Source organism: Mustelus asterias, chromosome 15 (genome assembly GCF_964213995.1).
Source record: "Mustelus asterias chromosome 15, sMusAst1.hap1.1, whole genome shotgun sequence".
NCBI classification, from domain to species: Eukaryota; Metazoa; Chordata; class Chondrichthyes; order Carcharhiniformes; family Triakidae; genus Mustelus; species Mustelus asterias.
This window is the reverse complement of record NC_135815.1, coordinates 29,354,612-29,379,070: the sequence shown is the minus strand read 5'-3', so window position 1 is coordinate 29,379,070 and position 24,459 is coordinate 29,354,612. Positions and strand designations below refer to the sequence as shown.

At 40.2% G+C, this 24,459-nt stretch overlaps 1 protein-coding gene across 2 annotated transcripts in view; it reads right to left on the bottom strand.

Annotated features, from left to right (window-relative positions):
* The window catches only part of thada (THADA armadillo repeat containing), a 330,756-nt gene that overhangs the window by 107,265 nt on the left and 199,032 nt on the right, over positions 1-24,459 (bottom strand). For both annotated transcript variants that reach the window (XR_013499627.1, XM_078229694.1), the window contains one exon: positions 11,397-11,512. Coding sequence is in view for 1 of the 2 variants with exons in the window: in XM_078229694.1 (XP_078085820.1) it covers positions 11,397-11,512 (116 nt within the window). In the remaining variant the exon portion in view is untranslated. The remainder of the gene's footprint in view (positions 1-11,396; positions 11,513-24,459) is intronic.

Below are 24,459 nucleotides of genomic sequence, written 5' to 3'. Positions count from 1 at the left end.
ACTGAGACCTTGCTGTTTATAAGATACCACAAATTGAATTGGAAGGTCAGATTCAATAAAAGAAAGTGCTTGCATCTGCAAAGTTTGTTTAAAAAAAATTTAAATTGTCCTTATATTAATTTTAACCATAAAATTGTAATCACTGTGAACTTAACACAGTGCTTAAAATGTTTACACAATATTGGCTGCAATTACTTTTTTAATGAGTTATACTGTAAGTAGAAATTATTTTTGTGCTGAGACATCAAACAGGAAAATGGTGTTGAGCACAAAATATTACTATTAGAAGTGAGCAATGCTAAATTTAATAGTACACATAGAACCAAGACACCAGAAATGGATCATTTAACAATTGTATACAGCTCATCATCATCACTGAACCCTAAATAAGGATAATAACTTTTACATGTATTGCTTAGGCAATGGAAGTAGACCAAACTTACTTGCAAAGTAAATTCTGTCTTACAGACTTGCATCCTGCTAATGCCGACAATGATGTGGTACAAATCTAGCAAGCTTCAAATGGGACTAGAATCACAACTTACCCAAAAGGTAATTTATGTGAAGTAGACTGTCCCAATGAATTTAGGATTGAAAGTTACATGAAAAGATATACATATAAATGATGAATAATAATCTGGAACACCATGGTAGAACTATGTGAATATCATTTGTTGTGCAGTCAGGATTGAGTAATGTATATTATTTTTTAAACAGGCTTACTCTTTGTTCTGAAGACATTGGCTGACTTTTTTTTCATATTGGGTCTTCTTCAATCTCTCATGCTGGAATGCCTGTACTGAAGGTAGCTTTCACCCAAAAGAAGAGGCTGGCACCACTTCCACTGCCACCCTGACAATGTCCCCTGCCACCTGGCACCCTGGCAGTAACTGTCACAGTGACACCCTGGCAGCGACACAACACTGCTAGGGTGCCAGTGACTGGATGGCAAGGCACAGTGCCAGGTTGTCACTGCCAAGGGGCAGGGCCTGAAGTGGGGCAAGGTCTTTGGTGACCCCATATAGGAGGTGTCTCTCATTGGGGATGGGGTGGGTTGGGCGGTGGGTGAGATCGCTGACCGGGGAGGGGGCATCCTCATGCCTGCATGGTGTGGTAGGGTGGTGGCGACGACCCCATACATTTGTGATGGGAGTGAGTTTGCCCTTGATGGTGAAGGCTTGGGGGGTGCTCCCTTGGTCTGTGTTGGGTCATCATTTCTGTGGGGATGGGAGGGGGTCTTGTCACTTAACTTGAGATCTGGACGCCATGTTCCTATGAAGCTGGGCTGACCAGCATGTTCCCCGTTGGGGATTTTTTCCCCAACAAAAGGTGGCTGAATCCCAACTGGCAAGCGCAGCCAGTGGGAAACACTCCGGTTTTCCCGTGGGTGGCAGCACTTAGATTTTATTCTGGAGAATCGTGACTCAAAGGTTTCCTTGAAGAGCCAAGGGGCAGCTCTTCTACTCCTTGTGGCCAACAAGGATTGCTGAAAGCACCACTCATCTTGGCTAGCTGATAGCTTCTGCCTCTTTTTCGTTGTCATTTCCTAACCTACAAGAAACATGAGTAGGATGGGTCAACTTCAATCGGACTTGCATTATTTAAATATGTTAATAGGTTTTAGCCTCTCCTTCGCAGGACAGTCAGATGCCCTGACACAAAGCCTGTAAAAATTGTGGTGGTTTCAAGTGTGGTGTGTTGCAGTCAGGTTCCACTAATTTAATTTTTATAACACCCTTCCAACACTCTCCCACATGTCTTAGGGATTCATGTTGAGGCCAGTGTTTCTATTCCCTGATGTCCCAAGATGTGAAACTCTAAAACAACTTTCTACTGAGCCTGATAAATATCTGTAGCACAGAAAACAGCTTGTCAACTTTTTTTGAGTGCTTTACTGGTTAAGCAAAGGGGCTTATACCAGGGGGTTGGCAGAGGCAATCTTGGTCGAGAGTACAAGCGATAAGATTAACACTGAACAGTACCATAAGCTGCAAGTGGTGAGGAGAATGGTGCAGTAAATAGGAACATGATAATCATGAAGGATTTAGACGTTAAAGGTATGGTGGATGACCAGGAGCAAATGGAATGTTGGAATGAAAATCAAATTAGCAGCAAGCAGTTACTGTTTCAAAACACATGTGAAACAGGCAATCAGAGCAGATTTTAGGGAAAAGAACTTGAAATTAAACTGCAGCAGATAATGTTAATTTTTTTAACAAACGTAGAAAAAGATTCAAACTAGGAAAATAGGGAAACAGAACAGCTAAATAAGGAGTTAACAGCTAAATAATAAACAGCTAAAAAATAACCTCAGCTAAATGCTAAATATTTAAAGTTACATGGTCACAAGAAGTCCTCCTCGAGGACTGGGGTGCTAAAATTGCTAGTTAAGGAAACTAAAAGCAGAGAGCTGGCATGAATACAATGGGCCAAATGGCCTCCTTTTAAACGGAATACAAACAGTAATAACAGCTGCAAAAAACTTTGGTACCCTTTTGTTGCTGTACAAGAAACTGACAATTTACTAAAGACGGGAAAGATCAATTAAAGGATGAGTTGAAAGAGAGAATATATAATCAAGAAATGGCTGATGTATTAAAGAAATCATAGAATCCCTACAGTGCAGGAGGCCATTCCTCCCATTGAGTCTGCACCAACTCTCCGACAGAGCAGCTTTCTCAGGCCTAGCCCCTGCGCTATCCCTGTAACCCCACACATTTACCCCACGAATCCCCCTAACCTGCACATCTTGGGATACGAAGGGGCAATTTAGCATGGCCAATCCACCTAACCTGCACATCTTTGAACTGTGGGAGGAAACTGGAGCATCCAGAGGAAACCCAAGCAGACACGGGGAGAATGTGCAAACTCCCTCAGACAGTCACCCAAGGCTGGCATTGGACTCGGGTCCCTAGTGCTGTGAGGCAGGAGTCCTAACAGGAGTCCTATGCCACAAATCTTTGTCGTATCTTCACAAATTAAACTTGTGATATTGACATCTACAGACAATGCAGATATTACCCAGATATGTCCTATCCACAAAAAGCAGGACAAATCTAACCTGGTTCATTGCCACACTCATGTTAGTCATCAGTATATTGATGGAAGAAATCATCAATAATGTCATCAAGCGACACACAGGCCTGCACTTTTATTTGGCTGAGCAGGCAGGGCCAGTGCAGGTGGTGGCAGGGGCGGGGGGGGGGCTCAATTTTCTGCTACCAGCTGTCATGTCACCATAGCCCTGTCTCCCAGCAATGTTCATTGAGGCTGGTTAAATAGATGGGCTACAGTTAGCTACTCGCCAGTGGTGGATAGCCAATTAAATTGCCTACTGATGGCACTTCTCAGGAGGCATCTGGAAATGTGAGATCTAAAGCCTGGCCAATAAACTGAAGCCTTCTTCTGGCAGCAGACAGGGAGGGAGAGGTGGAGGTTTTGACAGAATAGGTGGAAGGGAAGGGGATCCAATGATTGAGTTGAACTTCTTCCGAACAGCTGTATCTTGACAAAGCTGCAGTTGCAGGTCCTCCTGTGGAAAGGTTCCTCTTAGAAAAATTCTTCAGAAGACACTGCCGTCTTGAGCTCCCTCTAATTTTCCTATCTACATTGCCAGTTCACATCTCTGACAGTAGGGGATGCCCATCTTTCAGTGCTGGAGTGCCTCCTAACTGGATGGGGCTTCCAATAAGTGGCCATCTCCTTGAAAAGCACCCTCAGGAACTCAGAGGCAGCAAACGTGGGTTATCGATCCGCATTTCCTCCCAACAATGGAATGAGAACTCAAACAAAAATTAAGCCTTGAATCCAAGAACCTCTTCACTAACACATAGGGCGGGATTTTCCAGCCATGCTTTCCCCAAAACTGGAAAATCCCACCAGAAGTCAACTGACCTTTGCATGGTCCGTCCGTCCCCGCTACAATTCCTGTGGCAGTGGGACAGGAAAATTCTCCCCCATAATTTCTGCTCCACCAAAACTACTGGGCTTCAGACCTCATAACAGTCATTATTCGGGCATAGAAACAAAAGTTAAATGCAAGAAGCCAATGAAAAGCAATTGGCATCCACATCGAGACAGCATTTGAATGAACATGACACCAAGGAGCTGGAACGAAATTGAAGTAAATTGGAAGATCTTCCAGTATCTGCAGTTATAATTGACACACATAAAAACAACTGTTGTCCTGGTTGTCAAAGATCGATCACTGCAGTCCTAGGAAGCAATTCAGTAGTTCCTCAGGGCACTGTCCTCGGCCCAGTCATCCTCAACTATTTCATTAATGAACTTTATCATAAGGTCACAAAAATGGCATCAATTTAGTATAAAGGGCGATGGATTCCAGAATGAATCGAGCGCGAATTGGAGTATATACTCAATTGTAAGGTGCCAAAGGGTGCAGAGGAACAGGGTGACCAAAGATTCAATGTATTATTACCTGAAAAGGTGACGACAACAGATAAAGCCATAAAAAAGGCCAGTTCAAGAATGAAGAAGTAATGGCAAATCAATGAAAAATAGGCCAGAGGTAAAAACTGTGTGCAGATTTGGATACTGCGACAGAAAGTACAATACAAAGAATTTACACCATACATACACTTGGATAATACCAGGCATAAATTTGAGATACAAGGCCAATTTCTGCACTGCAGAGGGGTTCATGAAACATTTAATAAAGGGTTTTTAAAAATATGAGGATTTTTAATTGAATAAATAAGGAAAGACTAGTCTCTTTGGTCAGTGATAGGGATGATTCGTTTAAATATTATCCAGTAGAGTAAGGAGGTCAGTTTGGAGACACTCCTTTATAGAGAATTGTTGGAACATTAAATGCTTTGTCACAGGGTGTGATTATCGGAGGGAACAATGCATCTGCAAAGAGAAATGTGGATAAACATTTGAAATAGAGGAAAATACAGGACACAAGAAGCAAATGGGCAACAGTGTTAATTTCCATTTGCTATTTTAAAGAGCCAGTACGGAAATGATGGGAAAAATGGCCTCTTTCAAGTATAAATCTGTGTTTAAAAATAGCAGAGTCCCCTGGACCAGAAATTTGGAGAATAGCAGTGGCCATCACCCCTAGATGAATAAATATTCTTGAACATTGCTCATTCACCTTCAAATTTAGAAAATATTAATGTGGAATATTGTTTCAGAAGGTTAAACAACTAGGTTAGAGTCCATAAAAGGAATGAGGTGAAAAGGTCTTTTCTCATTCTGTACTGCGGTTTTTAAAATACTCTGTCTTTCCTTTGATAGCATCACCAGATTGAATCCCCATGCAAACCCTAATCAAAATTACTTTTTCTTGCTTGCCTAATTATAATTTCCAATATGAGCACATCTAGGCAAAATGGCCCAGATATTTGTGATCAGAATGACTCCAGTGCCATTTAAAAATGGCATGTGGGATCTGATTTCATCATTCCTGGCACCCACAACTTTCACCAGCATGGGAAAAAGCTGCGCACCCCCAACTTGGATGGCTCCATTGTGGGGGTCGATAACTCATTGTCCACCATGAAATTTTCAAGGAGTTGGGCCAGTTTTTGGATGATTCATGATCCACTTCTACTGATAGTCATTGTGAACAATCATCTAGATTCAGGAACATCTGAAAAAAGAGTTACCCACACCCCTTCATTTAAACACAGTGGCACCTCATGCCCTACACATACATCCGTAGGGCCTTTATAGTCCCCATACCAACTCATGGTCCTTCATATACATAAACTTAATGTACACTATTATTGGACCCATGAGCCATATGATAATGTCTTTTGAAAAAGATTGTTGTTCCCACAGCCTATAAACATGTTAATCAGATAGACCAATGAAGTATCAATAGCTGAGTCTTCAAACGTTTCACACCTCTTAATCTTGTGAAAATAAACAATGAGACCTTGACAAAAGAGAGCATAGAAACAACTTCAAAATGTTAATGAAAGTTTGACAATTGTTTTCTCCAGTTGTCAAGGCAGAACCTCCTGTAAAGATAATCCCTTTATGAGTCTAGCCTCCCAGCCAAGAATGCAGCTAGAAGAACTATTTCAGAAGAACTTTACTCCAGCTATTCACCTCAGTAGTGAAAATCTGGCCTGTATTTATATGGTGAGTGATTAATATATTGCAGTCCCTGAATTGGTGGTGGGGTGGCTAGTTAACTTAAAAATGTTGCAGTTTGGACTGATTTTTGTTTGGCAAACAAAAAATGTTTATTTAGTGATATACTTTCTCTCCAAACATGCATTTGATCTGGTGGAAGTATTGTCTTTTTGCAGTATGGGCTTGAATTGTGCAAGTTAAACCATTTGCAACAGATTAAACCACAAAGCACAGTTTGTCTCATCTGCATGTGTATAAATCCCTTCAAAACTCAAAGACACTGGGCTTATCTTTTGATAAGATACGAAAGGCCTGGACAGAACACTTGTATGAATTATTCACCAGCGCAAAATGGGTTTTGATAACACAAATTCACACTTCCAAAAATAATGCACAAAGTTGCCAAAGGCTACATGTGGTAGTAGACAGATGTTTCCTTTAGTTTCCCAACAAATTGCTTGCACTTGCATTGAATTGAAGCTGAATCTGCACTGCTGCTAAAATGGCGCCAGGGTCACACTTTGAACTTTCTGGCACTTGGTGTTTGGAACCACTCCACTGAACGTATTTTTACTTACATTCAGAATGAGAATAAGCCTCGATCTATAACAGGAAATGTAAAAGGCTCAGGTTGACTTCATTTTAATATGGAGCCATATTAGAATTTATCTTATATGGTATATTCACAGTCCTTGCAATTGGATTCAAAATATCACTCCTACTGTACAACTAAGTAGGATCCCAGTCATAAGCATCAGCTTGGGAATTGCTTTTTTTCACAAAAAGTTCCACATGACTGAAAATGTTATTGCTTGCTATGCACAGAGATAAACTTGTATTTGGAAACAAAAGCTAGAAAAGAGAAATACAATTTCACACTTCAGTTTTAAAACTTAGATAATTCAAAACCAATGTTTGCTAAATAAGCTAGAAAGCACTTATTGAGTTTTTATACTATCACGATGATGAAAATTTGTAATTTCACCGGCTGAGCAAACATGCTGAACTGTTTGTAAAGACAAGCAAAGACCCTGACTAAACATGGCTGCCACAAGTTGCCTGACGTCTGGTAATGCCAGTTGACCAGCTTCTGGAAAGCTCTGATGCAGAATTACAATTCGAACAAAAACAGAAAATGCTGGAAAATCTCAGCAGGTCTGACAGCATCTGTGGGGAGAGAATAGAGCCAGTGTTTTGAGCCTGGATGACCCTTCATCAGAGCTAAGAGCACAGATTTATACTACTGGGGTGGGGGGGGAGGGGGGTGTGGAATTGGACAAAGAGAATATAAATAAGGACACAGAAGGCTGAGAGGGTGCTAAGAGTGTCCATTAAATGATCAGAATGCGAGAGTGACAGAAGAGAGGTACAGATTGTTAAAGGACTGCGGCAGTTGCACTGAAGAGGGGGTGGGGGGTGTGGAGAGCATGAATGGAGAAGTGAGAAAGAAGGATGATAAAATGGAAGAAAGAGATGAAATGAAATGAAATAAAATAAATGGAAATGGGGTGAAGGTGGAGGAGAGAGTTCATCCTCTGAAGTGTTGAACTCAATGTTCAGTCCAGAAGGCTGTAAAGTGTCCAATTGGAAGCGGTTCCTCCAGTTTACATTAGGGTTCACAAGAACATTGCAAAAGGCCAAGGACGGACATGTGGACATGTGTTGAAGTGGCAAGGTCTGGGTCCTGCTTGCGGATGGACAAAAGGTGTTCAGCAGCCACCCAGTCGATGTTTGGTCTCTCTGATGTAGAGTAGACTGCATTGGGAGCAACAAATGCAATAGACCAGATTGAAGGAGGAGCATGTGAAACACTGATTCACCTGAAAGGGGTGTTTGGGAGCTGGGATGGTGAACAGGGAGGAGGTAAAGGGGCAGGTGTTACAGCTTCTACGAATGCATGGGAAGGTGCCATGGGCAGGTGTGTGGTGTTGGGTGTGACGGAGGAATGGACCAGGGTGCCCGGAGAGAGCGGTCCAAGCGGAATGCTGACGAGAGGGTGAGGGGAAGATGTGTTGGGTAGTGGCATCATGCTGGAGTTGGCGGAAATGGCGGAGGATGATCCTTTGAATGCGGAGACTGGTGGGGTGAAAAATGAGGACAAGGGGGCCCCTATCCTGGTTTGGGAAGGACAGGAGGAGGTGAGAGCAGTGGTCCGAAGGATGGGTTGGACACGGTTGAGAGCCTTGTCTGGAAAACGACGATTGAGGAAGAAGGAAGACATATCGGCAGCGCTACTTTGAAAGTGGCATCATCTGAACAATGTGGCGGAAGCGAAGGAACTGAGACAATGGGATGGAGTCCTTACAGGATGTGGGGTGTGAAGAGCTGTAGAGTCATAAAGTTTACAGCATGGAAACAGGCCCTTGGGTCCAACTTGTCCAAGCCACCCTTTTGTTTAACCACTAAGCTAGTCCCAATTGCCCACGTTTGGCCCATATCCCTCTATACCCATCTTACCCATGTAACTGTCTAAATGCTTTTTAAAAGACAAAACTGTACCCGCCTCTACTACTACCTCTGGCAGCTTGTTCCAGACACTCACCACCCTCTGTGTGAAAAGATTGCTCCTCTGGACCCTTTTGTACCTCTCCCCTCTCACCTTAAACCTATGCCCTCTAGTTTTAGACTCCCCTACCTTTGGGAAAAGATGTTGACTATCTAACTGATTTATGCCCCTCATTATTTTATAGACCTCGATAAGATCACTCCTAAGTCTCCTGTGCTCTGGGGAAAAAAGTCCTAATCTATCCAGCCTCTCCTTATAACTCAAGCCATCCAGTCCCGGTAGCATCTTAGTAAATCTTTTCTGCACTCTTTCTAGTTTAATAATATCCTTTCTATAATTGGGTGACCAGAACTGTACACAGTATTCCAAGTGTGGCCTTACCAATGTCTTGTACAACTTCAACAAGACGTTCCAACTCCTGCATTTGTGGGAGTCGGTGAGCTTGTAATGGATTCTTGGCATCCGCAGTATTTTGCTTTTATATTACAATTCAAACTGTACAATTTGGACTGAGACAGGACAAACTACTTAAAAATGCAAGGCCACATTCGAAGGTGAAGGTGAGAAAACAAACAAACATCAAAACTCATCACTGTCTCAGGAACAAGCATTAAAATACAAAGTGTTAAGAACATAAGAACATAAGAAATAGGAGCAAGAGTAGGCCATCTAGCCCCTCGAGCCTGCCCCACCATTCAATAAGATCATGGCTGATTTGAAGTGGATCAGTTCCACTTACCCGCCTGATCCCTATAGCTCCTAATTCCCTTACCGATCAGGAATCCATCTATCCGTGATTTAAACATATTCAACGAGGTAGCCTCCACCACTTCAGTGGGCAGAGAATTCCAGAGATTCACCACCCTCTGAGGGAAGAAGTTCCTCCTCAGCTCTGTCCTAAACTGACCCCCCTTTATTTTGAGGCTGTGCCCTCTAGTTCTAGTTTCCTTTCTAAGTGGAAAGAATCTCTCCATCTCTACCCTATCCAACCCCTTCATTATCTTATAGGTCTCTATAAGATCCCCCCTCAGCCTTCTAAATTCCCACGAATACAAACCCAATCTGCTCAGTCTCTCCTCATAATCAACACCCCTCATCTCTGGTATCAACCTGGTGAACCTTCTCTGCACTCCCTCCAAGGCCAATATATCCTTCCGCAAATAAGGGGACCAATACTGCACACAGTATTCCAGCTGCGGCCTCACCAATGCCCTGTACAGATGCAGCAAGACATCTCTGCTTTTATATTCTATCCCCCTTGCGATATAGGCCAACATCCCATTTGCCTTCTTGATCACCTCATTGAGAATATTCATATCTATTGGTTGGTCCATTAATCAGCCCCCCAGTGCAATGCACCAATCGTCCAGAGAACTCAGTAGTTGAGTTCATCCTCATTTAATTTGTTTGTTGCTCAATTTCTTCATGCGCATATCGTCAGGTGCATGTCATTTCATTGCATCGTAGAATCTCTACAGTGCAGAAGGGGGCCATTCAGTCCATCAAGCCTGCACTGACAACAATCCCACCCAGGCCTTATCCCTGTAACCCCATATATTTACCCTGCTAATCTCCTTGACACTAATGGGCAATTAATCATGGCCAATCCACCTAACTCGCACATCTTTGGACTGTGGGAGGAAATCGGAGCACCCGGAGGAAATCCACGCAGACACAGTGAGAACATGCAAACTCCACACACAGACAATGACCCAAGTCGGGAATCGAACCCAGGTCCCTGGGGCTGTGAGGCAGCAGTGCTAACCACTGTGCCATCGCGCCGCTCTATTTATGTAGCATTGTGAAACACTGTTGGGCTAATTGTACCCCAACATGCCATATTGATCCAGAGTCAGGAGTATGATTCCGACAAGCACCGCTTTTAATGAGTATGCATGACAGTATCACTGATGGAAAGAACATTCATGATGTTGTGCGGTGGGAAAAGCACCCACCATTGAGGACTGAATGGCTCTTTCACATCTGGTTTTACAACACTGCAATACTTTCCGCTATAGCTCATCATGACGCCACTACAGAAAGGACAGGAAAATCCCGGCCAAAGATCAATAAACTTCTAAATATTAAAGACATCAAGGGATTTGGGGAAAATGTAGGAAAATAGCTTTGATCCATGATCTAGCTGAATGACAGGGTGGGCTCAACAGGCCAAATGGCCTATCCTGCTCCTATGTCCCACATTTCTAAAGCTCTGAGATATGTGATCCTCAATTCTGGCCTCGTGCATCCTTGACTTTCATCATTCCACCATTGCCAGCCATGCCTTTAGTAGCTGCCTTCGCTCTAAGCTCTGGAGTTTCCTCCCTAAAACTGTTTCTCTACCTCCTTCTCTTCCTTTAAGATGTTCATTAGTCACCTATCCGAATAGCCCCTGAAGTAGCTCAGTGTCAAATTTTGTTTGATGATTGTTCCTGTGAAATACCTTGGGAAGTATTACTACATTCACAGTGCAATATAAATGCGAGTTGCTGTTGGCATAGAGGCAAAAGAATGAACACCAAGATCCTGAAAATTACTTCAAGAATTGTAACTAAATTGGCAGAGACAGAACACTTGGTTATTTTACCTTAATATTTTACCTTAAAGGAAAAAGAAATGGTGCCATTAAATCTGCCAACACTTAGACAGATGCACAAGAAATTATTAAAATACACAAACAAACATCTTTAAATTTTAACAGGAGATTCTAAATATATACCTAACTTAAAAAAATAGAACTACTCCCTATTTAGTACTGACTTAGACTGAAATTCAAACTTACCTTGTTGCCAACCATATTTTGGCTCTGGTGCAGCCAATGATGTCATGCAGCTCTTCGTGAAGATTTGAATTGGTTCTTTGTTTTGAGTCAAAGTGGGACTGCAGTAAATGAACTGCCTGAATAAACGAAAGCAAAACAACAAGTTGTTGACTGCAGTGACAACCAGTGGTTAATTCCAGACAATTCCAATAATGGCAGCAGACAAATGTGTATTTCAGCATTTGCTTGGAACAAGAGTGTGAGGCTTTCAGCTAAATGTAATTACAATTTGTAATGAATTCCTCGGAGGTTTAATGCATTATAATGGCCTTTATTTTTTTTAAATCCTGAAGCAATATCCCTGTGAACATTCTTCAGCAAAGGAAATCTGCCATCCTTAGGTGGCCTGGCCTACATGTGACTCCTGGGCTCACAGCAATGTGGCTGACTCTTCATTGGGTGGACCTGCTAGCATCAACCTCCACACCAAATATGACACAAGCATAAACACATTAAATGCTGATAAAACTCAGCAGGTCTGGCAGCATCTTTGGAGAGTAGAGCTAATGTTTCGAGTCTGGATGATTCTTCATCAGAGCTACTTCTACTCCTTTAAGATTCTTCTTAGATCCAACTTCTTTGACCAATCTTTGTTTATCTTCCCCAATATTTTGGTATCTCTTGTTTGATAGTAGTTTGATAGTTCTGAAGTGCAATGTAATGTTTTTCCACAGAGAAAACAATAGATAAATGCAAGTAGTTGCTCTAACTTATACAAAACCAGAAAATGCTGGAAAATCTCAGCAGGTCTGATAGCACCTGTGGAGAGAAAACAGAGCTAACGTTGAGTCTGTCATGGGTAAGATATCTTAGGAACAGCTATGGGCTGGGAGAAGGTGCTAAATTTGAAGCAGCCACCCAGAAACGAGAAAATTCTTAATTTCAGAAAGTGGTCTTGTTTCTGAATTTTCTTGGAATGCCACAACAGAGTAAAAGAGAGTGAGAAGTCATCATGTATATCTTTACTAATGTGACAGCAGCTTTTGCCTTGGTCAATATTGTTAGATATTTTTAGTTAGAAATCTATAAGGGAGTGTTGACTAGAAGTGTTTACTTTGTGCGATCCGACCATGTGGACTTTTGGACAGGATGTTTTGTAAGACTGTTTTAACTGTGTAACTTTGATCTTGTGTGCTTAAGTTTATTTATTTTTTGATAATAAATCTTTCATTTTTAGTATCTCAAAAGTGTTGCTGGAATTCTATGCTCTGTGTTTTCCCCCCTTGTTTTTAGAATACAAGAAAGAGCTATGATCAGTAAGACAAGTTTTTCTCTGGGACTTGGTTTGCTCAGCAAATAACATCCTTTTGTGAAATAAACTACGTGATTATATGTATATGAATCAGCATTAGATATGCGCAGGATCCATTGGTAAAATAAATATTACAATAAAAAGCATGTTTTTTTTTGGTGAGTTTTGGATTGGATCTCTGTTTCATACTAATCTCAGCCTGGGTAACAAGAGAGCCAGTACGATTGTTTATCCAGGATGGGGCTAAATAAAGAGATTCTACCTGGTGATTCCTGATGGAAAATGCATTTGTGCAGACATCAGGCTAGGATGGGACAAAGTTTGGCCATGAAGCCTCCTAAAGAGAAAAGTTTTTGGGACTCACTAACTTGCGTAAATAGGGAATAGGCAGCATTACGGCTCAGCCTTTACTTTTTTTTGATGATCACAAATTAGAGATTTCCATAAGCAAGAATAACCTGATATAATTTAGGGGAGCTTCCCTGAATCTACTTTTAAATTACACTGTAATTTCCCAGTATCAAAAGGGAAGTGCATGTGACCATGACCAATTTGACATCATGAAGTTACCAATCAGTGACATCATGATATGTGACATATATACAGGAGGGGGCTGCATACACAATAACGTTATGAATGGGGCATGCCTGGATTGTGCTGCTACCAGTATAGTATTTTCAATTGGCACAATCAATACATTTCATATATCAAATACTCAGGTGAAAAAATATTTTTCTCACTGTCAGTCTAACAATGGGCCATGTTTAGCTTCTTCTGGCAATTAGCAGTGAGTAAATTAGGCTACGGTTAAGTTTTAAGTTAGTTTATTAGTGTCACAAGTAGGCTTACATTAACACTGCAATGAAGTTACTGAGAAAATCCCCTAGTTGCCACACTCCGGCGCCTGTTCGGACGGGTAAGTGGAGCTGAGTCCACAAAAAGATCAGCCATGATCTTACTGAATGGTGGAGCAGGCTCGAGGGGCCAGATGGCCTACTCCTGCTCCTAGTTCTTATGTTCTTATACATTGAGGGAGAATTTAGCATGGCCAATGCACCTAACCAGCACGTCATTTGGACTGTGGGAGAAAACCGGAGCAGCCGAAGGAAACCCATGCAGACACTGGGAGAACGTACAGACTCCTCACAGACAGTGCCCAAGGTGGGAATCGAACTCAGGTCCGTGGCGCTATGAGGCACCAGTGCTAACCACTGTGTCTTACAGGAACCAGCAATTGAAGAATTTTGATGTGACGAGAATTGATAAGAAGTGAAACTTGTACCCTTAGTCATGTGGTATAATTATCATACGCACATTTAACAATTAACGTCCGTTTATAAAATATTCTTCATTGGTGATCAGAAAGGATGCCCATCATGCTTTTTGGACAGTCAGAAAATACCACACTTTCAGAAACTGTATTCAGGCTAAAAAAAATAGATCAAATTAATCATCTGCTAAATAATAAATGGAAAATGAAAAGGCAGCCAGATTTTGAAACGACACTACACTTTTTAAAAACAAAAGTAGAACTTGCTCATCAGGGATTAATACAGCTTTTTTGGAACCTATTTAGTAGAGTCCAATAAGTGACAGAATCTTGGATTTTAAGAGAGTCAGGTTATTCCTTGGCAGGTTTTCAAACACAATGATGTTTGTGGATGATTCAAAACCCAGGTTATTCATAAAGTTTTGATTTATTGCTAGACCTAATCCTTAGCAACCAGAACTGCAACTGTTCTCTTAGTTCATGTTGTCCATGTTTCACCTATTTCCTTGTTGCAAAATATGAGATTTTGATAATTCTCATTAGCCTAGCCATAGTGGTATCGCTTTTGGAATCAGGAAGCAAGACCTACTAGTGGATACTCCTTGCACTGAGGTGCCATCTTTTAGATAAAATGTTAAACTGAAGCCTTGTCTGTCCTCTCAGACAAGTGTGAATGCTTTCAAGGCACTAATTAAAAAGCATTAGAGTTCACTGACCAACATTTTTTCCTGAACTAACATAATAATGAACAAACTATCTAGTTATTTATATCATTGATACTTGTGGAATTTTGCTGTGCACAAATTGGTTGCTTAAATTTACGACACTTGATAACACTTCAAAAGTACTTCATTGGCTATGGAGTGCTTTGGGGTTTTCAGAGGATGTAAACAGCAAATTAATAAATGCATGCTTTTCTTTCACTCTTTTAGAGGTGCCAATGTCTGCATGATGGATGCAAAGTTCCCTTTTGTTCTATTTTTCAAAGATACAACCAACTGAAACAGATTTTTAAAATCAGCTTTACCCAAGATGACATCATATAAAAGAAATGCAGAAAATCTCTATTTGCCAGTGAGGCAAAATGCTGGACATCTCTGGCTGCCCATAGAATTATAGCCCAGCAAAAACCAGTGTCTTCTTGTGGTGATTGTTATTCGGCAAAGAAAGGGTTAAAAAAAAGTGGTTTATGAGGTTTCTGTTGGCACACCGATACTTTGTTAGTTCACGCAGAATTGTAAAGTAGTCTTTGTTAATTTGCTCATGCGTTGTAATTCTACAGGATCACATCACTGCTGGCACAAACTTAGTGAACCTTGCAGAATATCAGATTACATGGGTTTAAATATAATTAACAGAATCTAACATTACATGGATTTGAAAATGAAAGGAAAAAGGAACACCTAACTCGGGAGTTATTGTATTTGGATTTTTTTTTAAATGCAGGACCCTGGAGGAAAAATAAATTCACACTTACCACCAAGCTGGAGCCAATTCAATGCTATTTGGCAAAAGGAATCCAAAGTTCAGGTGTACATAAATTGAAGCACTGAACCACACCTTTACTGTTAAATAATGCAGCCATGAGACACTTTGTTTTCTTGGATGAAGTACAATGGAATCCTTGTCAGTGAGCAGTTCTTCCTTGCTACCATTTCACAGTAATGGTGGCCAATATTGAAAATTGTCCACTGCATTCATACAAATTGTAACCCATCTGGCAGATAAGACCTGAACCACACAAGGCCATTACTGTTTCAAATACTTCAGTTTCCATTTATAAACATGAATATTAAGTCTAGATTTTGTAACTGATGTTAGGTTAAGGCTGGTGACAACCCATTTGAAGTCCAATCCAAAATTTCAGGCTTTAGCCTCCAAATGAATAACTTTTAAGGGAATAAATGCCACTGTCATTGGAATTTGAACAGGCTCATTCCTTCACAATAGCTTTTTGGAAGAAGAGGAATTCTGGCCAGGTTCCTGCTTTATATTTGCGCAGTATCACTATAGCAATAGGAAAATGCCACTGCAAACTAAACAAAAACTATGGTATCTTTTTAACATCCTGAAAATATATAGCAAGCAATGTCTCTCTGATTAATTCAGACCACAAATTGATCACTTAGGAATAAAAATAAGTAGCAGTAGAGTCAAGCAAGTCACATCGGCAAATCATATTGAGCTCTGTAGCGCTGCTGGACCATGGAAGCCTAAAATGGCACTGGTTGTACTGCTGGCTATGTTGCTGCCCACTTCTGTGCAATGTCATGCTGTGAAACATGCTACAGCGAGCAGACCATCAAGCGACAGAAGAGGTCTTATAGTGAGAGAAAACAACCATTCACAGCAAACGACACCCATTTCATTAATTTGGTCTGCGCATCTGCACTGAACCCATGTGCTAATCAATCTGAGCTGAATAGGCTAGCAGGAGGATGAGAGGCCTATCAACAGCATTTTTTAAAAGGCCAACCACGAAATTGAAGGTGAGATGCTTTTAATTTATTGCTGCCAGGGTAAAGTTAGTGAAGTAATGTGGATTGCGTTTGAAGGCTGGTTGGCCTCCCACATTCTACTCTCCGTAAACGTAAGGTCATCCAAAACTCTGCTAACCATGTCTTAACTTACAGAAAGTCCCACTGTTCCCTGATAAGCCCTGTTCTCAGTGACTTATATTGCTTCCAGTCAAACAATGCCTTGACTTTGAAATTCTTATCCTTGGTTTTTCCCCTCCCTATATCTGTAATCTCCTCCAGCCTCACAACCCTCAACGATATCTAGGCTCCTCTAATTCTGGCTTCTTAAGCACTCTTAATTATAATTGCTCCACCTGTGGTGGCCATGTCTTCAGTTCCCTAGGTCCTAAATTCTCAAATTCCCTACCAACACCTTTCTGCTTCTTTACCTTGTTTTCCTCTTTTAAGATACTCCTCTTTCACAAAGCTTTTGGTCACCTAACCTAATATCATACATTGTCTGATAGTGTCTAAGAACGTCTCATTACATTAATGGCGCTAAATAAATATAAATTGTTGCTGTTGAAGATGTTTTGGAGGACTGTTGCATTCATTCAGAGAGGCAATAGGATTTGACTGCTCAACTTTGCATGGAGGTTGAGGGCTGCCACTGTAATGCATTTAGATTTGCAACATGCAATGTTAAAATGACTATGCCCCCTCAGTGAAGTCTATAAATGATAACTGGGGTAGATGTAATCTACAGTGCTGTCAGAATGCTTCCAAGGGTCAGAGTAGAACAAACAGATCATGGATTGTTCTAATTTAGAACACAGGAATGTGAATATTTATGGTGTGCATATAATTAAAGGAAACATAGAGCTGCAGGCATGTTAATAAATCTATTTATTATTTTGAGCCAAGATTTGGAAATGGATTGGCATCTGCAGAGAGGGAAGCTCTATGAGCACAGAGGAAGACGCTCCACAGGAAGACCTAACAACCACAGGTTTTTCAACATCAAAGGTTTATCATCGCAGTTCAACAAGGAGACTGTCAGAGAAATGTAGCACCTTCTTCAATCCTACCTAAAACTTTGTCCCAGGGGCAGGATGACGCTACCAATGGCTATAAAGGTCATAGTTTCATTGAACTTCTATGCATAGGATTGTTCTTGGCAAGAGCACATGATATTGACAATATCTCCCAATATGCCGTCCATTGATGCATCCAGGACATGACAAAGGTCATCTATGCATCATTTTTTTCCCTTAGCAGAGAGAAGCAGGAGGGTGGTGCACATAGCTTTGCCAAGGTAGCCTGATTCCCAATGGTGCTAGGTGCTATCAATTGCATGCATGTTAGACTGTGGGGCTCCCTTGTTAATACGAGAAGTATAAGAAGCACAAGGGCTAGCTTTGACTTAATATGTAGTTGGTGGGTGGCCATGGACAATACAACATTTCAATGAATAGATCAGAACAAGGAAAACACAACCTATTCTCAAGTATAATGTCCTGCAGTTCAGTTACTTTTAACTAATCTTGTTACAATACATCAGAGTCATAGGGTGGAATTTTCCCGTCCTGCCTGCCATGGGAATCGTAGTGGCCGGGACAGGACCATGCAGGACCTTGGGTGGGATTTTCTGGACTTGAGGGAGCACAGCCAGAAAATCCTGCCCATAGAGTTTTACATCACAAAAAGAGGCCCTTCAGCCATCATGTCTGCACCGGCCATTAAACACCGATCATTCTAATCACATTTTCCAGCACTTGGTCTGTTGCGCTGTATGCTATGGCATTTCAAGTGCTCATCTAAATGCTTCTTAAATGTTGTGAGGATTCCCACCTCTACTATCCTTTCAGGTAGTGAGTTCGAGATTCCCACCACACTCTGGATGAAAATGTCTTTCCTCAAATCACCTCTAAATCTCCTGCCCCTTACCTTAAATCTATACCCCCTGGTTATTGACCTGCTCTACTAAGGAGAAAACTTCTTTCCTATCTATGTTCTCATAATTTTGTACACCTCAATGAGGTCCCCTCTCAGTCTTCTCTGCTCTAAGGAAAAGGACCCCAGCCTATCTTCTTAGCCAAAGTGCTCCAGACCAGGCAACATCCTGGTGAATCTCCTCTGCACCCTTTCAAGTGCAATCACATCCTTCCTATAGTGTGGTGACTAGAACTGCACATAGTACTCTAGCCATGGCCTAACAAGTATTTTATACAGCTCTATCATAAACTCCCTGCTCTCATATTCTATACCTCGGTTAATAAAGGCAAGTATCCCATGTGCCTTCTTAACCACCTTATCTACCTGTCCTGCTGCCTTCAGAGATCTATGGACATGCACTCCAAAGTCCCTCTGGTCCTCTGCACTTTCTAGTGTCCTGCCATTCATTGTGTATCCCCTTGCTTTGTTAGCCCTCCCAAAATACATCACATCTCCATTTGCCACTGTTCTGCCCATTTGACCAGTCCATCTATATCATCCGGTAATCTAAGGCATTCTTCCTCGCTATTTACCACACCACCAATTTTTGTGTCATCTGCAAACTTATTGATCATAACTTAGACTTTCACATACAGGTCATTAATGATCTAGATCATTAATATATGTCGCATATGGCAGTGAGAGAACTTGAGCTGTTGGTAATTTAACAGACTAAAGGCCATGGATTAGCATGTGTTTATCCAATTGCTTACCCAATCAGCCAATTGCTCATCCAATTGAACTAAAACCTGCTCTTCAGAAGGTGCACATGCAGATAATCTTCAATTAAAGTGGACACCATGTTGCATATTAGCACCACTTTGAAGATCTTTGCATTCTAATGTCTGATTTGTTTGGTTGCCTCTTTTTCATAATGTTGGGTAAATTTGAGTCCTTGTTACTGTTTCCTGAATTAAAACAATGACAGGGGTGGCATGTGTTGTAACTATCAAGTTAATTCAGGGCAGAGCCTTTACATAGCACTGTCACTGATAATTTCAGATGCCTATGTATATCCTAAATAACATCTACTCAGTATTTTACCAGCACCCCAAACAGACCCTTTAATCATACAGCATACCGGGGTTATCATCCCCTGCATGCCCATTCTGAAATATGGCTGGGGAGCAGAAACAACACTCCAATTCAAATAAAGTCACCCAGAGGGATTAGTTTCTGTTGCTATTGGACTTTAATGTCATGCTTCCAGCTGAGGCTTTAGTGAGCTCTCTGTTAAAAATACACCACTTGCTTCCCACATGCATTCCACTGATTCAGCTTAGCAATAACTGATATTTTATTTGGACTCTGTATACAAATGAAGAGCGACCCCAGAGTTTCTGGAATTAGTACTGACAAGCTGATGTAAATCTTAGCATATATAACTGCCAATGGCTTTCTGAGTGCACACTGTATGAGCTCTGCTCCAAGCACCTTGACAGATGGGTTACAGCTGAAATACATTTAGCAACACATTGCACTGTGGGCAACACAGCCTTTACCGGTTTTGTTGACTTAAATTGCAATTTCAATTCATTTATTTTTCCAAGCTTTTCATTTCACAAGAATTAATAGGCTGTCTGTATCGAGAGGCAACTTTCAAAGTCTGTTGAAACAGCTAACTGCTGCTCCCCCTTTTTGAAAAATTGACTCCTAGTTTTCTTAAAAGCAAAAGAAAAAAAACTTTATACTGTAAGTTACAACATGCAGCAGAGTTAAGATAAATGTTAGCTGGCAATTTAAAAAAACACCAATCATTTTAATTGCCAGAGTAACACATTTAAGTGCCTATTTTTGTATTCTTATAAATATGATCATTTTGCACACTGGAGTGCTTTATTGCAATTTTAAAATGTCTATGCCCCCTCAGTGAATTCTATAAATGATCACAAGGGTAGGTACAATCTACAGTGATGTCAGAATGCTTACAGGGGTCAGAATAGAACAGACCATGGGTTGTTTTAACTTAGCACGTAGGAATGTGAATATTTATAGCTCACACATCATTAAAGCAAACATAGAGCTGTGGGCACATTAATAAATCTACTTATTATTCTGAACCAAGATTTGGAATAAATTAAAGGATCGCAACGCTTAGAAAATGATGGGCGCACTGACAGCTCAAATAATTTACCAGCAGTTCTGACCAATGTTTGCGGCTCAGAGGGCTGAGCTAGACGCACACAAAACATTGCATAATTAGATTGTCAGAATCTCACAAATATGATCCTCAAAAAAAACCAAGAATAGACATTTTTAGGATAAAGGTCAAAGAAAAACACTACAGTAACATTCTGTTTCATTCACAGGGTTCCAAGCAAGCTTCACAATGGTGTTGCATAATGTTCCAAGTTCACAATACTCTTTCTCTCACGACAAAATAATTTTTATAAGTACGTTAGTGATCGGTGACAATTTAAAAAGGTATTTACTTATGTGTTGCTGCTCTAAAAGAGATAGCTGCAGAGATATTGGATGTGCTAGCTGCAATTTTCCAAAATTCCTTAGATTCAGAAACTGTCCCACTAGACTGGAAGTTGGCAAATATTACACCGCTTTTCAAGAAAGGAGGGAAAGAGAAAACAGTGAACCACAGGCCACTTTGCCTAACATCAGTTGCAGAGAAAATGCTGGAATCTATTGTTAACAAAGTCGTAACAATGCACTCAGAAAGGCAAAGTATGATTAGAACAAGTCAGCATGGTTTTACTAAAAGAAAATCCTGTTTGACAAATTTATTATAGTTTTTTGAGGATGTAACCAATAGGGTAGATAAAGGGGAACTAGTAGATTTGGTATACCTGGATTTCCAAAAGGCGCTACACAAAAGGTTAACAGGCAAAATATGGGTTCATAGAATTGGAGGTAATATATTAGCATGGATAGAAGACTGACTAATGGTTAGAAAAGAGAGAGTGGGCAGAAACAGGTCTTTTTCAAGTTAGCAGGTAATGAATAGTGGAGTGCCGCAAGGATCAGTACTGGGCCTCAGCTATATTCAATCTGTATTAATTACTTAGATGAAAAGGCAGAGAGTAATGCATCTAAATTTGCTGATGATACTATGCTAGGTAGAAAGGTAGGCTGTCGGGAGGCACAGAGAGGCTGCAAAGAGATGTAGACAGGTTAGGTGAGTGGATACAAGATGGCAAATGGAACATAATGTAGTGAAGTGTGAAGTTATTCACTTTGGCCGTAAGAATAAAAAAAGCATAATAATTTTTTAAAAAGGTGAGAAACTTGTAAGTGTTAATGTTCAAATAGACATGGATGTACTTGTACAAGGAACACAGAAAGTTAGCATGCAAGTGCAGCTAACAACTAGAAATGCAAATATCATGTTAGCCTTTATTGCAAGAGGATTGGAGTACAAGAATAAAGAAGCTTTGCAACATCTGTACAGGGTTTTGGTGGGATGGCATCTGGAGTAGTGTGTGTAGTTTTGGTCTCTGCGTTTAAAGGAAAGATATACCTGCACTGGAGATGGCAGCGAAGATTCACTAAACTGGTCCCTGGGATGAGAGGATTGTCCCATGATGACAGACTGAACACATTAGGCTTGTGTTCTCTGGAGCTTACAAGAATCTCACTGCAACCTACAAAACTCGGAAGAGGCTTGATAGGATAGATGTTGAGATTGTTCCATTCGTCAGAAAATCTAAAACATGGCAGCAGTCTCAGGATAAGTGATTGATCATTTAGAACTGAAAAGAGGAAGAATTTCTTTACTCAACTAGAATTCTAGAATTCTAAAAAAAAAGGATTGTGAATCTTTGGGATTCTCTACTCCTAAGGGTTATGGATGCTCCATTGCTGAATATATTTAAGCCAGGGCATAGACAGATTTATAACGCAATTTACCCTCACTCTTCTTAACAAACACTAACTAATCTCTAATAGATAGCCTGGGTAAATCTGCCTAATAGTTTAAGCATTATATTTGTTGTGTATACTATAACAATTATCACTTCACTTAACAAATGAGTTCACTGGGACAAAGATTGAGGTTAGTGACCGTAAATAATAAAAATTTCTACATACATTCTATTCATGAATATATTTGCTGACAAAGTTGAGATTGGCCATTCATTGTCCATCCACTACTTCTCACTTGGTCAATTCATGAATAAATTTGTGACTAAGATATACAATACATGATCAATTGAAAGCATGACTTTCAAACCCATTGAACATGGTACTAAAATATTCTCTCCTTTGATCTTTCCTCTATCAACCACTTCCCACCCTTTCTCTGTTACACAGTTAAATCATTAACTTCTTCCAAATCTTATGAAAGGTCATCAACTTGAAACTTGGTTATCGGGCCTAATATCTTCTTAAGAAAGTTGGTTTATAATTGTGTTTTATAGTGCTCCAATAGAACGTCTTGGGAGTTTTTAATGTTAATATAATTGCAATTAGCAGTTGGTATGATTTAAAGGCTGTATCCCATGTGGCTGTAGCGCTTTTTGTGCAAGAAACTTAGAAAAATGTAATCAATTATTAATGTTGACATATTTACTAATTCCAGCTTTTACCATACTTGTGAAATTTCTAACTCCACAAATTCTGCCATGCTTGCTGACTATTTCCAGTATTTTGCTTTTATTTCAGATTTCCAGAATCTGCAATATTTTGCTTTTGTTTTAGTTTGAGATGATCTTACATCAAATAAGTTTGAAATTAAGGAAATGATTTAAAGGCAGTAATGGAAGAACAGAGCTATCCTGTACACAACAGCCGTCATACCTGGCAAGAAGCAGGACATCTAATATCAATAACCTGTATTTATATAGCACCTTTAAAATACAAAAAACACCAACTCCCTTCACAGAGGCATTATAAAACAAAATATGACACCAAGCTACATAGTAGATGTGTTTAGGTCCTGCTGCTTTAGAATTATACCCTTTATTTTTTATCGTCTCTCCACGCTTTTCCTACCAAAATGAATCACTTCACACTTCTCTGCATTAAGTTTCACCAATCTATCTATGTCGTTCAGAAGTTCTTATACTATCTTCCTCTCAGTTGAAAATGCTTCCAAGTTTTGTATCATTTGTAGATTTTGTAATTGTGCCCTAGGTCTAGGTCATTAATGTATGTTAAGAAGCGTAGAGGTCCTAACCCGATCTCTGGGGAACTTGACTACAAACATTCCTCCAGTTTGAAACACATCCATTAACCACTACTGTTTCCTGCTACTCAGCCAATTTTTTATCCACACTGTTGCTGTCCCTTTTATGTCATGAGTCTTAATTGTTGAGAGGGGGAGAGATGATCATTTACGTAAAATACTTATTCTTCAGCAGTTAACTGCTGCCTGTCTGCATGTGTGTGTTTAAAATGTTTGATGTGGAAATGGAAAGTATTAGGTAAGAGCACAGCTGTGTGTTGATATCTTGCATTATCAAATATGTGGATAAACTTTGAAGAAAAGTAGTCCCAACAGAAAAATAAACCGCCACTGATAAAACACATTAGTTTATTTTATCCTAAATCAATAATTGCCTGAACTCCAGCTTTTAAAAGCACACTATGTACCACTGCTAGCTACACAGACAAAGTACAGTGACATGACTGATTTTTATTTATTTTAATTGATTTGCTAAAGGTCAATGAGACGAGATGAATAAAGCGCTGGAACAGAATTTAAACCTTAAGGTAAAATGGAAAGTATATGAAATATCTTTCATGAGAGCATTCCAATCTATTTTGAAAAACTGTACCTCCATAAAAATAATTTTTGAATGCAGATAACCAGAATGGTTTCTGGAGTTAGGTGGCCTCAGATTGGATCCCAAATCAATCAGACTATGTAGTTCCCATAGACTTGACTCAGCAGGCTTCGATTTTTCACCGTTTCTATTACTTTGATAACTATTAAAATACTTTTGGGGAGGTGTATTCTTTCGTTATCATAAAATGGAGAATAGTTTTCTTCCTCTTTGGGTGGTGGCAGGGGAATCGTTTTAAACATTTCAATTTAATAATGATATCCAGGAAAATTGACAAGGAAGCAGGACAAAATTTTTGTTACATTAGCAT